Source organism: Oreochromis niloticus, linkage group LG5, assembly GCF_001858045.2.
Source record: "Oreochromis niloticus isolate F11D_XX linkage group LG5, O_niloticus_UMD_NMBU, whole genome shotgun sequence".
NCBI classification, from domain to species: domain Eukaryota; kingdom Metazoa; phylum Chordata; class Actinopteri; order Cichliformes; family Cichlidae; genus Oreochromis; species Oreochromis niloticus.
The window spans coordinates 10,640,679-10,655,454 of NC_031970.2; the positions used below are offsets into that span (position 1 = coordinate 10,640,679).

At 39.7% G+C, this 14,776-nt stretch overlaps 2 protein-coding genes across 3 annotated transcripts; both read left to right on the forward strand.

The window, feature by feature from the left end:
* The first annotated feature begins 227 nt into the window (after window positions 1-227).
* On the forward strand, window positions 228-6,346 carry LOC100690469 (ubiquitin thioesterase OTU1). Of its 2 annotated transcripts, XM_019359096.2 has the most exons (4): window positions 234-333; window positions 1,435-1,653; window positions 1,829-2,041; window positions 3,503-6,346. In XM_019359096.2, the coding sequence occupies exons 2-4, from the start codon at window positions 1,638-1,640 to the stop codon at window positions 4,198-4,200; spliced, it is 927 nt and encodes a 308-aa protein (XP_019214641.1). In that variant the 5' UTR covers window positions 234-333; window positions 1,435-1,637; the 3' UTR covers window positions 4,201-6,346. The 2 variants fall into 2 exon arrangements, with proteins under 2 accessions (XP_019214643.1, XP_019214641.1); XM_019359098.2 differs by lacking the exon at window positions 1,435-1,653 and having other exon boundaries at window positions 228-333.
* Window positions 6,347-7,996: 1,650 nt separating this feature from the next.
* On the forward strand, window positions 7,997-13,010 carry LOC102076092 (specifically androgen-regulated gene protein). The gene is made up of 4 exons (XM_019359089.2): window positions 7,997-8,156; window positions 10,395-10,548; window positions 10,770-10,965; window positions 11,078-13,010. Exons 2-4 carry the CDS (start codon window positions 10,444-10,446, stop codon window positions 12,226-12,228), a joined length of 1,452 nt encoding a protein of 483 aa, XP_019214634.1. The 5' UTR covers window positions 7,997-8,156; window positions 10,395-10,443; the 3' UTR covers window positions 12,229-13,010.
* Window positions 13,011-14,776: the final 1,766 nt, after the last annotated feature.

A 14,776-nucleotide genomic window follows, 5' to 3' on the forward strand; every position in this document is an offset into this window, starting at 1 on the left:
CAGTACACTTGTGGATTAGGATAAAATAACTACAGCCCTTAAACCTAATCCAAGAAGATGAGCGGTTCCAAATCTAATCTGAGTAAAACTGTAAGAAGCGACACTGCGCAGTCAGAGGCTACACTGGGTTTAAAATCAAATGATTGTTGATTAAATGTCAATACACACAAAAAGCTTAATGACAAAATGCGTTTTCGAATTAACTGTGTTCTCTAGCGTACACCAGGCAGACGTACGTAAACTGTGCCACTTGTGCGTGATCGCGTCATTAACACGTGCTTTGACGTGCTATAAGCGAGTCCCACTGTGGCGAGCAGGGAGTGAAGTAAGACGGTAAGACGGCAAAATAATTCTCGCTCTCGTATTAATTTGTACTCCTTGTCGTCGTTAGACTTGTCAGTGGAGAAGTAACAGATTTTCTCTATGGTTTAACGAAATGCCTGGAAAAACGGTTCACTTAAGACCAAGTTAACGAGCAGATTAGCATGCTAACGTTAGCAGATGCTACACGGTACGGTTAGCTAGCAGAAATGAATTGTACTCCTTTCATACAGTCTCACAGTAATTATCGCTGCCACCCCGACTGTTTTTGATGGATAATAAGAGGCGGGTTTCTTACATTTTCAAAAGTTGGACTCTCTTTATGTTTTGGGGGTTTTTACCCTGCGTGTGTGTTGCTCTTGAGTGATGTGTTATCTGCCAGAACAAAGAAACCAAAACAAAGCAATGTCGCTGTCAGGTGTTTTTACTCTTTTCAGAGTGCTGTTCATCAGCACTTCAGTTGTTATGCGCAGCCTGTTTAGTTGGCAGCATTATGATGTAACTACGAGCACAATGTAGGTTATCCGACATCCTAAAGTCTAATCTGTAGCATTGTCCAACAAATATCTTACGTTTTCAACTTAATATAGCTTACAACTGCAGTGCAGCTAATCACATCAATCAAAACACGTCGCTTCCTCATTAGCTTTTAAAATTGGCGGACAGCATGAGTGCAGAATTTCGATGTTAAAATCAAAGAGCCAACATTGGCACACCTGTAGCCCCATCAGGGAAATTGCCTCAATGTCATAGATTCAGTTTGGGAAAACGACTTGTCCCACAGTGAGTATTTCCCACTTGTAATAAATGGACACACTTGAGGGTATATTTGCAGCATCTGGACCTCACGTGGCACCTACGTTTTTTTTGTTGGCAGTAAGCTTCACTACTCTGTAGTTTGTGTCAATCACCTTGTTAGTGAGACACTCCAACAAACGGTCCTGCTTTCTCGGGAGAACTGTTTGGTGCCTCTGTGCCTCCCCCAGTTAAATTTGTATGTTTAAAAATGCTTAATGGAAAGGTTCTTAGAACACTTTTCTACTCTCTTTGGAGCACTCAAAGCGCTTTATACAACATGCCTCATTCACACAAGCACTTATTTCTGTCCCTAAGTGGTTTCTAGCTAACATTCATACTCGGATGGATGCAGCTGAGAGGAACTTGAGGGTCATATCTTGCCCAAGAATACTTTAGCATGCAGGTTGGACTTGCCAAGGATCTGAACCACCAACCTTCCAATTGGTGGATGACCTGCTCTACATCCTGAGCTTGCTCCCTGGTTATATGGGCGAGAAGCAGGGTGCACCCTGGACAGGATGCCAGAATTTGCAGGTCTAACACCACATGCAGCAGTCTAGCACTAACATTTCTAACATGTTAGAAGTGGTCCTCATCTTTAACATACATGTGGAATATATCTAACGCTCTCTACACAACCATTGCAGATTACCAAATTCTTACCTGGTACTTGCAGTGTCAGTAATATGGTATCACACGTTTTTTGCAGGCAGGATGTTGCGGCTTCGCTGTAAGACCAAAAATGGGAGCCACTTGATGCATGGCTTGACTCATCAGTCCTGCGTGCAGGAGCTGAAGCGCAAGGTGGAGGAGCTGACTGGTATCCCCTGTGATGTGCAGAAAATAATGGTCGGATACCCACCCTCCAGCCTTGATCTTCGGAACGGAGAGGCTCACCTCAAGGACTACCCTATCAAATCAGGTATGCTAACAGGCATCCAACATGTGCCGAAAACATGGACCAAATTCATCTTTTTTATTTATGAAACTTTTAATTACATCCTCTAGTGCAGGGGTGTCAAACTCATTTGACATCACGGCCCACTTTGATCGTAAGCAGGCCAGACCAGTGAAACTGCTCCTTTCTGTCAGTGTAAAGAAGTTGCATATTTAAATGTTTTTCTAAATAATAAAGAAAAAGCTGCTGTGACAAAGTACGAAGTTGAAATCTCTTTGGAAGTGAGATTTCGGGTGAACATGGGGATCTGCGCTCTGCATTTCTTTTTGCAGAATCGGTTTACCTGATGTTTTAGCTGTTCAGTGGTTGTTGAGTAGTATGTTACTTTTCCTATGAATAGCCATAAGGGAGGGGTTTTTTATCGGTAGGAAAAGCTGTAAAAATTATGGAAATACAGTTAAAAGTCCAAAATGTATCCTTATGCTTGTTTGTGGTGAGCAGCAGATCAAACAAATTAACAATTATAAATGGCTTCAACTGCACATTCAGGCCTGTGAAGCTTTATATAGAGTTTATTTTATGGAAGATTCATTACTATGCTGTAAATTTAGTCTTTTTCAAGGAAGCAATTTTTCCTAAAAGCCATATTTTTTTATACATTTTACTACTACTGGGGAGAAAACAGATGAGCTTTAAGGCCTGGGCAAGTTTGAAACTTTTTGACCTCCACAGTGGAAAATGACTGAAAATTAAAATGGGTATCAGTTTAGGCTTCTCCTAATCTTATAAATTCTGCACTCAGCTTTGAAGTCTCCAATATCATTGAAATGTACCTTTACCGCTACACTTGCTGTCTTTGGAAAGTTTGCCCCCCTTTCTTCTTTCACAATTCATTTTACATTTCATAATGGTATAATCCCAGTCTGTCTTTGCATGTGATTGGCCACATAGTGTGCCCATCAAAATAAAGTCCCACCTCTGCCTGCATAGATTCTCAGCAGGGTTGAAGAAATCAGCTCCCACATACCAACGGGCCCTTAACAGTTGACATATGAAATTATCTCGCAGGCCGATATAATTGTATTGTATGGAGGCTGCACGTATGACACCCCGACTCTAGTCTTTTTGTTCGAATTTATATACCTGTGATGACAGGTTAAAATTTAAGTATGATTTTAGAATAGGCAGTCTTTATAACTTCAACTTTTAAATGCTTATAATATAAGGGATGTTCTGTGGTGTGTTTGAATTCAGCCCACCTCTGGTGCTTTGGGATGTGGTCAGAAATATTAGAAGCAGAAATTTTTGAGTTACCGACTCTTTGATTTTTTTTTGTATGCAATAGACATTTTAGGGACATCTGTGCAAAATAATCAGTTACCCTTCAGACAGATATACAGGTAATGTTTTTCCTCTTCCCTTTCCAAACCAAAGTCTGACAGGGATGAAAAGTGTTTTCATTGGTGTGTCTGTCGTCCTATACAGGAGACACACTCATCGTTGAGGAGGAAAAAAACAAGCCAAAGCCTCAGGATCGTCCCGCTGTGACGAAAGGACCTAACCTCGAAGTTTCACCTGTGCTGGCACGCCGAGTGGTCCCAGCTGACAACTCCTGCCTCTTCACCAGTGTTTATTACGTGGTGGAAGGCGGAGTGTACGACCCCGCCTGTGCCCCTGAAATGCGAGGTCTCATTGCCCAGATAGTCTCGAGTGACCCCGCAGCTTACTCTGAAGCGGTGCTGGGGAAAACCAATGAGGAGTACTGCACCTGGATAAGACGTGATGACACCTGGGGAGGAGCCATCGAGGTATCAATCCTGTCTAAGTTTTACCAGTGTGAGATCTGCGTAGTGGATACCCAGACAGTGCGAGTAGACAGATTTGGGGAGGATGCTGGCTACCACAAACGCGTGTTGCTGATCTATGATGGCATCCACTACGACCCACTGCAGAAAGAGATCCCCGGATCTGACACCCCACCCCAGACTATCTTCTCGACCACAGACGACGTAATCCTGGCCCAGGCCCTCGAGCTGGCAGACGAGGCTCGCCGCAAGCGGCAGTTCACAGACGTTAACCGCTTTGCCTTGCGCTGCATGGTGTGTCAGACAGGCTTGGTGGGACAAAAGGAAGCTCGTGAGCATGCCAAGGAGACAGGCCACACTAATTTTGGTGAAGTGTGAAAGTCTTGCTGTCTTTCTTTTGCTGTATCTCACAAATACAACAACCACCAACCCCCATGCCCTGTGTCTGGCAACTCTGTGGGTCTGTCTGCTTTTGTGATCCTCTACCTCACATTATCTGGCAACATCTTTGGAGACTCTGCAGGTACTGTGTTCCGCCTCTTACCTGTTCAGTATTACTTTTTAACTACTGTCAGTTCTTACAGTCAGAAATGCTACTGCAGTGCTCCAGTGTTAGAAACCATAATATTCAGATCTCTTTAAACTGGGACAGGATGCAAAAAATTCTTAGTAGTTTCGATCTGGTAATATTACTCATGGACAAGTTCACGGTGACATAAACCAAACAGTTTAGGATGTGTTATCAATGCAACAGATTGGCAGAACCTACCCTTGACGAAACAAAGATGTGCGAACAAAGAATTTTAAAACAGCCACTAAGAATTATTTGCACAGTTATGTGATCACATTCACTTTTGTCTTAAACACAGCAAGCTTGACTGTTATTTATCATGTTGGTTATGTAGCATGTTTTTTTTATTACATTGGGTGCAGATGTAAGTAATTCTTCCATTAATTTCCTTAAATTGAAACATTTGAACTGTTCAATATAGATGGCCTGAGTTAATGCTAAGCAGGATTCTTCTAAATTTTAATTTAATGAAAAATCAATCAAACCAACCTAACCTCCTGAATATCAGTAGTTGTTTTTTTATTGTTTTGGGGGGGGGGGGGGTTGGTGCAAGAACCTTAATAACTATAACTATGGATCCTTCATATTGTCAATATTTTCTGAGTTGCATGCTGTAAATCTGCACAGGTGTGACTCAAAATTTGGCACTTTGTTTAATCCAGAAGGATATGACGACTAAAAGAAGATTCAGGTATCAAAATGTAGGTTAGAAAATTAGACCTTTCAAGGCTACAACTTGTTCTGATCAGCCACCTATCCTACATGGTGATGTGATCCTATCCAAATAACCATTTGCGTAACAAACGGATAACTCATTGCAGACACCAATGCATCTCTCTGTTACTCTGCGTCTATCGAAGACATTAAATGCAATGATTTGTCCCTTGATTATTAAGCTCAAAGGTACACTATGTTTGGTATGGTTGGTGGTATGCATTTTGAATACAGTGTCATACTGCAAGTGCAAAATTGGTTTTGGGGGATCTTTTGGGGGGGGGTGTTGCAACATTGATTGTGAGTGGGCTTGACTAAATAAGACAAAAAAAGTTATGGTGCTGTAAACGAAACACTTTACAAAATCTGTAGCTCATTTTTCTATATTTGTGCTGCAGGTTTTGACGAGTGTTTTTCTTGTCTTTGTTTTTTTGTAGTGCACAAGTTTGAAATGCTGTAAGAACTGTTTTCTGTTGTTTAAATTATACTGCATACTTTGAAAAACCATTCAAGCATTATATTTGTAACAAATCAAGGTAAGACATATACAGTATTTTAAGATCTTTTTTTTCCTTGTAAAGGCTGCTCATAATGTCCTTTGCTAATCAACATCAAATATTTCCATCTTACGTTTATAGCTCTGGTGGATGTATTACAAGTAAAGGTACATTTAGTTTACTGTTTTGTATGTTTTATAAAAACTGCCCCTCCTGTTTCACTGTATGAATTTTTTTCTTCCCCACAACAGGGGTCTGTTCTCACATTTTAAGCTAGTCATCCATTATCTCTTTGCTAATTTCTTTGACATACACTGGCTATAAGGATGAAGAAAGCACTTGTATTAAACTTCAAGTCAAAGATTTGAAATTGATAACTGTGGTTAGTTCTCATTGTGGCAAAACATGGTGTTTGACGGGTCTTTGGCAGAATTGTTGCCATCAGCTTCACAGTGGAGCCTTGACTGGACAAAACAACTGTTTTGTATGGTTTTTTTTTTTTTTTTTTTTTTCCCCCTTATCCCACCTCATCATCTACCTTAGGTATTTTAAACGCTGGTCAAAACTGAATAATCAACTTGATGAAACCATGAAATGGCTTTGTTGCATTTTGTATTTGCCATGTTCTCATGATTAACAATAACAGTGAATGTTGCACACAAAGCACTACAGAATAAACTGGATTTACTTGATTGTTTTGTTTTTTTCTTCAGTGTTGTCAATTAAAAAATATAGCAAGGAGGGTTGTGTAAAAGTTGTTTTGTGTCAACTATACTGGGTTTACTCATGGCTAAATGGGTTTAAATTCTGCAGTGCTTGATGAACAACAAGGTAAAACAAACTAACAAAGAGTTAAATAGTTTTCAGTTTCCCTTGTGACAAAACTCAACCTGAGATGATGCTTTGTTGCTGCCGCGCTTCAATGGGTTTTAAATAAATCTTTAAAGATATTTTTCTTTAAATGGTTTGATGCAGGGGGACAAAAAAGCAGTGTGAAATTTAAAGGTTAGAATCTTTTTGTACATACAAATGGAAAGTAACATAGATAATGCTAATTAATTGTGATATTACTGTGACAACTCCATTATCTTATGACTTTATCTAGTGCATTGCTACTAAAAATAAATCCCAACTGGCAAATTTACACTGGTCCTGTGCCATCATTGTCGGATTACACTACCCGCATGTTATTTTAAGGAACATCTACCCTTTCATAATAGGATTTAGGATTTATTTACTTACTGTTTGACCAACAGTAACAGCTACCACTGCTACAAAACACAGCCTAGGAATTAGTTTTTTTGTCTTTCTTTTAAATAATGTGATATTTTAATGTGTCATAAAACACTACAAACCTCTTTACAAATATTTCATATACAACACCCCATTTACAGCTTTACAGTTTCTTATTTTGGTTTATGTGAGTTTCAAGACTTGCACAAAGGATGCAATTCATGCCCGTTTCAGCAATCAGAAATGTACTGGTTCAGTGTAGCACTTTTTTTTCCCCCTGAAACAACAGCTACCAAAAAAAGAAGGAAAAAAATCACTCCACTTGCGGAAGTTAACACCAGCTGAAATCCTAACTTCAGCTTGCAGTGAGATTTTGGCTGTGTCCCAGATCTGAGCTTTGTTAGCAAATAAGGTAACTAATGTGCGTTAGCACTTGCATAAATAGACTTTTTTATTTTATTTTAAACTAATTGGCAACAGTTTGCTCAATTTGCAGTTTTTTTCTTAATTAGGTAGTGAACTGAATGGATTGGGCTCAGAAGTATTTGGGTATTTGGTTTGGTAGATTTTTAACCTGGTTGTGTCTCTTCCAGGATCGAACCGTGGGTTTTAAACCACGACGCCCCTTTAGGATGCCTTTAAGGTGGTATAGCCTCTGAGCTCAACGCTGTGGCGACCCTTTGTAAAGCTTGAAGTTTGTGTACTGCTGCATGAACAAGTAATGATTAACTGCATCACTAAATTACTTAAAGTCAGGTAGTCGCCCCCGCCCGCACACACCCATCAAAATCACTCGTGCAGTATCAGTGAAATCTAACTTTCTAGCTATGCATCGTCTGTGCTGTTTGAATCGGCACTGTAGTAAACAGCACCTGTTCTCTTTTTAAATAAATACATTAATAATTAATGAGAAGAACGACAATAATAATAATAAAGTTAACTGAAAAAATATGTGAAGCTCTATCTTTTTAGTACACTTTTTAGAGGATATTTCCTAAATGCTCACCCAAAGCCTGACGCCCAAAAAATAAAAACATAAAGAACACTTTAATACATGGAGGAAGAGCATTACATTTTTGGATTACTTCCAGCCGTCCTGGCAGCACACGTCTGACAGACAGAGACAGGAATGGTTTACATTTGTTTGTTTAAAAAAAAAATGAAAACGAGGACTCGCGGGGCTTAAGGAGAATGTGGCTTCTGATTGGCTAGAAGCTTAAGGGACAAAGTCCCTCTTCCAGGTGTCTCTTGAGTTGCGCGCTCACCTTGTCTTCAGTTGCACGCGGAGCAGGATATGAGAGACGACCGTGCACGGACAGGTACGCCTTTATTTACTTAGCAACTAAAGCTCTGTTGTAAATAGGGTAAGGAACAGTTAACATATTTTTCATTTATTGGATGCTATTTAAATAATTTACCGCTTGTGGCAGTTATTTTATGTTTTGTTTTGTTTGTCAAGTCTGAGACTTATACTTAACCAGTATTTAAACACTTTTCGATGAAGGGGTTTTATGGCGGTTTGGGGCTAATAATGTTAGTTACAAAAGACAGGCTTGGATTCAGTAAGTAATGTGAAGGAAGTGGGTTGAAGCCTGGGTACAGTGGAGAAAATGATGATAACCCCTATTACACAACATCCTGCACAGAATTCATCGAAGGTAAAAAGTTAGCCAGATGCTCTTTTACAGCCACAATGAAAACAACAGTAATGCTGTCATTGCACCACATTTTCCAAAGAATCTGACACAGCAGTTTATTGCCTTGACTTGTGCATCATAGTCTTGTGATAGCTAAACTCGCTCTGTTTTTGTTTTTGCCTACTGTGTTGATAGGTGTAGCTCACTTACAGAGATAACACTTAGATATGAACCCGAAGAACATTTAACAATCTACAGTCTGATTTGTTGTTTGTTTGTTTGTTTTTTCAGAGTAAGGGTTATAGCAGAGTGACTGGGACCTTATAGGTAGATAAAAACGACAAATGTGAAAAAGTGTTTCAAGCCGGTCAAAAATCACAATAAACGTTAACACTGAGCTTACATTGTTCAGATTCATATCCTGACCTGGGACTTTTCCTACTGATCTGGCTATAGGGGTTTTACAATTTTAAAGGGATGGGATGGCATGGCAAAGCACGAACAGTGGACAGGAGCGCTTTTGTGCCTCCACTGCCCTATTTGGCAGACCTTGCGTCTCAGGTGTTGACAGTTATCCAAAAGTGAATTTCTTTTCACCAGGGCCAGACAGGACTTCCTTTATTCTCAAATTGCAGTTACGCTACAATACCCATATAAATGAAACATTGAACAAAATTTCCAAATACAAAGCTGAAACAGCTTTTTTAAAACAGGTGTCATATAGCCTTCAGGAGACTGGTTGCTTCTGCCTTCCACTCCCTCTGAAATTGATCCGGTAAAGAGAGATTAGGAGTGGCATGCAGGTTGTAATCCAAGTCACATGTAGTAAGAGGACTAGTTAGATATCTGTTAGAAGCTCACCGAGCTATGATAACCTGCCATTTGTCAATTTCAGTGCTTACAATAAAGCTGTGCCCTTGCTGTTCTTTAGCTGCATGATCAGGTATGAAGTCCACAGTTATGCAGGTCATAATTGGATATTATAAAGTTTATATACATTTTCTGTGTGCAATGTTAAGTATCAGTTTTGACTCAAATACCTACCATCACACAACCCAACCAGTGTACACACAGGATTACAGTTATACTGTTACTGTTCTATAAGACCAATATCATTCAAATAACCACAGACTCATTTTCATCTCTGATTGATGAAGCTGTACGCTTCGCTTATTTTTATAGTTGACTGTTTTAAAAGGTAGTTAGCAATAGTGATCGGGATATGAACAAAGTCCTTTGGTGCTGATTGCCATTTATACATAAAACTGGCTTTCATATCTGAAAGATGTGCCGCTTAGTTGATGTCACGCTGCACAGATGTTTAATTATTATTTATCAACATACCAGAGAATAAATTCCTTTACAGTTAGCAGACAATGTGAGCACATAGAAATTAAATGAAACAGGGTCAGACCCAATGGTCAATGCTGTGCTATTTGCATAAAAAATGGTTTGACTTCTATATATTTCCTGATTTTATTTGTTTTGCAGGAAAAAAGGTTTTAGCTGTACCCATGATTGTCATTAGCATTGATGTATCATTCTCACAGTGTCGAATATGACCTATTGTGCTTTCTATTTAACAATTTGGTTGATTATTTATGAATTATCAAACAAAAGATATCGAAAAAAAATCTTTACGCATTTGTCAAATGATGCCTTTATACGCTGTTAAGAAATTCCTACAAAAGGCTAAAACTAGGTAACACAAATGCGTCTATGGGGTAAAACCCTGTAAGGGAGATACTCATGAAGGACAGTGTTTTCTGTGGTGCTATTGAAAATGATCTACAGGGCCATAAAGAATAAATAGCAGGGGAAAAATGTGGAGAATAATTAATGTATCCCTTTAAAAAAAAAAAAAAAAATCTTTCACTTTGCTAAGAACAGTTTCAATAGTAATTTTACTCTGTATTTCAGATTGAAACAACAGGGTGTGTCACTAACTGTGGATAAGTAGGGCACTAAGATGCCCATAAATGATACCTGGCCAGGTGACACCGGAATGGAGACAATGAATGGCATGGAGAGTGCTGGCAGCTGTGACAGTGTGGTCAGTGTTAATTCTGGCTTTGTAAGTAACCAAGTTTACCCTCTTCAATCTTGAAAAAAGAATATGTACACTACTAATAGCACAAAACATATACGAAACAACTTGAAGTAGTGAGGCAAAACAATACTGGTAACAGAGCTGTAACATAAAAGCTAAAAGTCTATTTCTTTTCTTAGAGAGGATTTCTATCTCTCATTGTGGACTTCTTTTCTAAATGAAAGCCCTGCTTTAATACGTTTCAGAGTGATGATAGTCTGGAGCACTTGTCTGCTGAGGAGAGGGCCTGTCTCATGTTTCTGGAGGAGACTATTGAGTCTTTGGATACTGAGGAGGACAGCGGAGTCTCCAATGACGAGCCTGAACAACTGCCCAGCTCCAGCAACCTTGCTACTAAAGTGGCTAATCTGTCAGCCTCCATGAGCAAAAGCAACCTTGATGGTGAGTTAATCCCTGGGAACAGATGCAGAATTAGTGACACATTATTTAGTGAAATACTCTAGGTAGGTGTGCAGAATTTTTAGTGATAAATGTGTACTTGTTCAACTTCCAGATTCACAGACATCAACCAATCACCAGAAACCAATCAACAAAAATTTTGATGCCAGGCCCATGCACAGCTACCTGGTTCCCACCCCTCTTCTTGTTGCAAGCAGTGCTCCCTGTTCTGTACTCGGTACTAAACCAGGCACTCCTGCAGTCAAAACCGCCTCCTCTAAGCCTCAGTTTACATCTAAAAACAACAAACCAGGATACAAAGACAACCAGAAAGCAGTTGTTCGCCCAACATCTTCAGAGGCTAATGTTATGCCTCCTTCCACAAAACCCACAGCGAGGACAGCTGAGGGTCCTTTACCTAGAGGACCTCTCTCCTACGACGCACTTGTACATTTGCGGAGGAGTGCCTCCACAAAGAAGACCCCTTTATGCCCAACAGTTGATCATACTATAGACTCAGAAAAACGTCATTCTGCCCCAGTGGAAGGCCCAACACTTGGAAATCTCCAAAGATCAGACAAATCCCAGTCAGAGGTTTCCAAGTGTAAGAAAGGTCCTCCAGTTGTTCCCCCAAAACCCAAAAAGATTCTTACTAATATATCTGCAAACACTCAAAATGAAGAATCTATAATATCAGATTCTTCATACAGTGTCAAGAATGCAGCTGATCCCCAGGTGGTGAGAGTGGAAGCTTTGCAGAAGCTGGGCCTCCTGAAAGGCCAAGAGGCAGAAAATGATAAAGGAACCCCACTGCCTCCACCCAAACCTAACTCCTCCTTGGGTGTAACACCTGACAAGTTTACAAGAGGTCCAGCTAATAGTAATCCATCAAGGAGCCAATCATTTTGTAACTTTCAAGTGCCAAAAGAGTCCAATAACAGACCTCAGCAGACCACTGCCAATTTGCGTCAGTACACCAAACGTGACCAGCGGCCTGTGTCATCACATCCTGCTCAATCCAATGGAAAGAGGACAGCTAATTTGGAGCAGTCTGCCACCCTGGACAACCGTAGAAGTAGTGGAAACACCTCTCAACCGCAAAGCATGAAATCAGCCAAACCAGTGACAACCACCAGGACCACCACAACAGCTCCCCCAGTACCCCAGAAAACCTCAAACTCAGTAGGCTACAAAGTGATGGTGGTGCCTGGGATGGGAGGTGATCGAAAAGAGGCTCTCAAAAAGCTTGGACTGCTAAAAGACTGAAAGAGCAGATGCCTGCTGGCATAAATGCAATGCTCAGAAAGAAGCACAAGCACACGATCAGCTTAAAGAGAGTTAAAGCGTTAAGTGGAAATCTGGCACACGGCACTTTGTCAAATAAAAGCAGGAGAGGAAGCGTTGAAAGGGCCATACACTTACAATATGTTCTACACTTACAATATACAACACACAGTCATCTAAAGACAGTTGTTTTTAAATCTACAATTAAAAATGCACTCAAAAGTAACAGAAAATGCACCTTAAATATTTTAAATCCAGAGCGTCAGTGTATGAAAATAGTATCTTAATGTATTGCAAACCTAACAAAATTCTGTTATATAAAATTTAGACCCTATTGGCACAGGTACTAAATCAAAGACACGGATCAGGGTGTGCCAGAACTGATATCTTACTCATTGTTTTATAGTTCACAAATGTGCCTGCACGTTGATTTTTCTTAGAGCAAATCCTCAAAGCACCAGATCAGTTCACGCAGTCTTTTAGTATTCTGACATTTTTTAAAGTTTTTGGGGGATCATTTTCAATACTTATGTCCAACACAACAACTCACGCGCCAGTCGTTCTTCAGTTTCTTTCTACTACTGTTTTTTTTTTTTGTTGTTTTTTTACAGTGTACAGTAGATTAAAGAGTGTTTCAGTATTACACAGCCTTCATTGTGTAACACTGAAAATATGAAACGAAAAACAACCATGTAATAATTTCTGTCTATTCCACCATTTCTATGAATGTCACCGAAAATAAAGTTTTTATCTAATATACTGCATTTTAAGACTTTTTTTTTTTTCCTTATTGGAAGTTGGGCCGTGATAGCAGCACTCCAGACTACATTGTAGATCGAGGTCACAGAGTGCTGGGGCAGGTTGCGTGCAAACATCACCAATGAGCTTCAAACCTCCTTCATGAGTTTCCTTGGCCAAATACCTCCTGTATGTGTCTGGAGGTGGCCCCGTACTTTTGTCCATATAGTGTATATAATTTCTCCAGTGAGCTCTGTGTCTTCCACAGGGTTTCTTCCCAGTTGGATATGTCCAGAAAACCTCCAAAACGAGGGGTCCAGGAGGCATCTTAATGTCTGAATGATCTCAACTGGCTCACCTCACTCCCTTAACCTGTATCTAAGGCTGAGCGTAGCCAACCTACATGGGAAAAGTCATTTTGGCCACTTGCATTCATTTCCTAATTTTCTCCTCTGTAAATAATAAAATCTTTATATTTGCAGATAAACATTACAGATTACACCAGTCCATGTGGCTCTGTTAAAAAAGCAAAAACAACCAACACTATATATGAGGTTGGTTTGAAGTGATAACAGTAAGTTTAGCAGTGTTAAACCTACTGTTACTCTTCCCAAGGACATTTCAGCACATGGAGGAGCCAGGCTGTGGTTGTCTATATTCAGCCTGAATGTCTTGATTAATAAGCGAACCCACAGACCCCCGAGGCAAAGCTTTATGACTGTATCCCTGCAGTGTTTACCTCTCTCCTGTTACAGAAAGGCTATCAGCCATACTGCTCATCTTACACACCACTCAGATGATGGAAAAGCCTGCTCAGCCGTTCGTCCATAATCCGATTATCTCTAGCTCCACCTCTGTGCAAACTTAGTGGCCCTGTCTCTATTTTCCTGTAACACTCACATGTCACACTTCTAATTTCTCCTGATGGGTTATTTGAACGGCATGATATCTGTTATGCAACGGTCTTGAAGAGCCCAGATTAGCTCGTGGTTAATTATTGCAGAAGGATATTAGAGTTGTGTTATCGCTCAGTAAGCAGGTCTGCCAAAAGGAATCGGTGTCTATGTCTATTGTGTCACCACAATAAATGATGTCAGACTTTGAAACGGACGCAGCTGTCTGCTAGTCGAGCAACATTAAGCAACAGACAAAGAAATCAGGCCAGTGTCAAAATGAGAAATAAGATAGTCACAGCTGCAGAAAGGATAGAGTTAAACAGCATTTTTTTCTGCATGTCCTGCAACCTTAAGAGGACTGACATCAGGCTAAACGTTTCAATATTTAATTCTTATGATTAAAAACTGCAACAACAACATTCTGTCTCACATATGTTATTTGCATTTAGCTAAAGAATCTACTAATTAACATCACACCAAAACCCACAGCAGTGACCAGAGATGATGTGTAATATGAGATAACCATATCCTAGCATACTGCTGCCTTGACAACAGCTTTCCTGACCCATTTGTGACAGCAGAGTACTACAGTTTGACATGCAGGCTGATATTTTATTTACTACTGTTCATAATACTCTGGAGTCAAGTTTTAATGGCTTTTTTGTAAAGTAAATGAAATTGAGACATCAGTTAATTTGATGTCATCTGTTCTTGACAAGTACAGAATTTTAAATGCTGGGTAAAAAAAAAAAAAAAAAAAAAAAAGGAAATCAGCAACATTACAATGCAGTTATTTTAATATTAAAGAACCTAACTCTCACAAACATTAAATTATGTTTCTGCAAAAAATAAAATAAAAATCAAGGACAGCATCATATAGTAGGTACCAATGAGTT

Excerpts from the sequence above, each read along its gene's own strand:
- LOC102076092 (XM_019359089.2), top strand. The coding sequence starts at position 10,444 with ATGCCCATAAATGATACCTGGCCAGGTGACACCGGAATGGAGACAATG. Across the intron at positions 10,549-10,769 it reads TCAGTGTTAATTCTGGCTTT|AGTGATGATAGTCTGGAGCA; the intron begins GTAAGTAACCAA and ends AATACGTTTCAG. Across the intron at positions 10,966-11,077 it reads GAGCAAAAGCAACCTTGATG|ATTCACAGACATCAACCAAT; the intron begins GTGAGTTAATCC and ends TTCAACTTCCAG.
- LOC100690469 (XM_019359096.2), top strand. Across the intron at positions 2,042-3,502 it reads GGACTACCCTATCAAATCAG|GAGACACACTCATCGTTGAG; the intron begins GTATGCTAACAG and ends CGTCCTATACAG.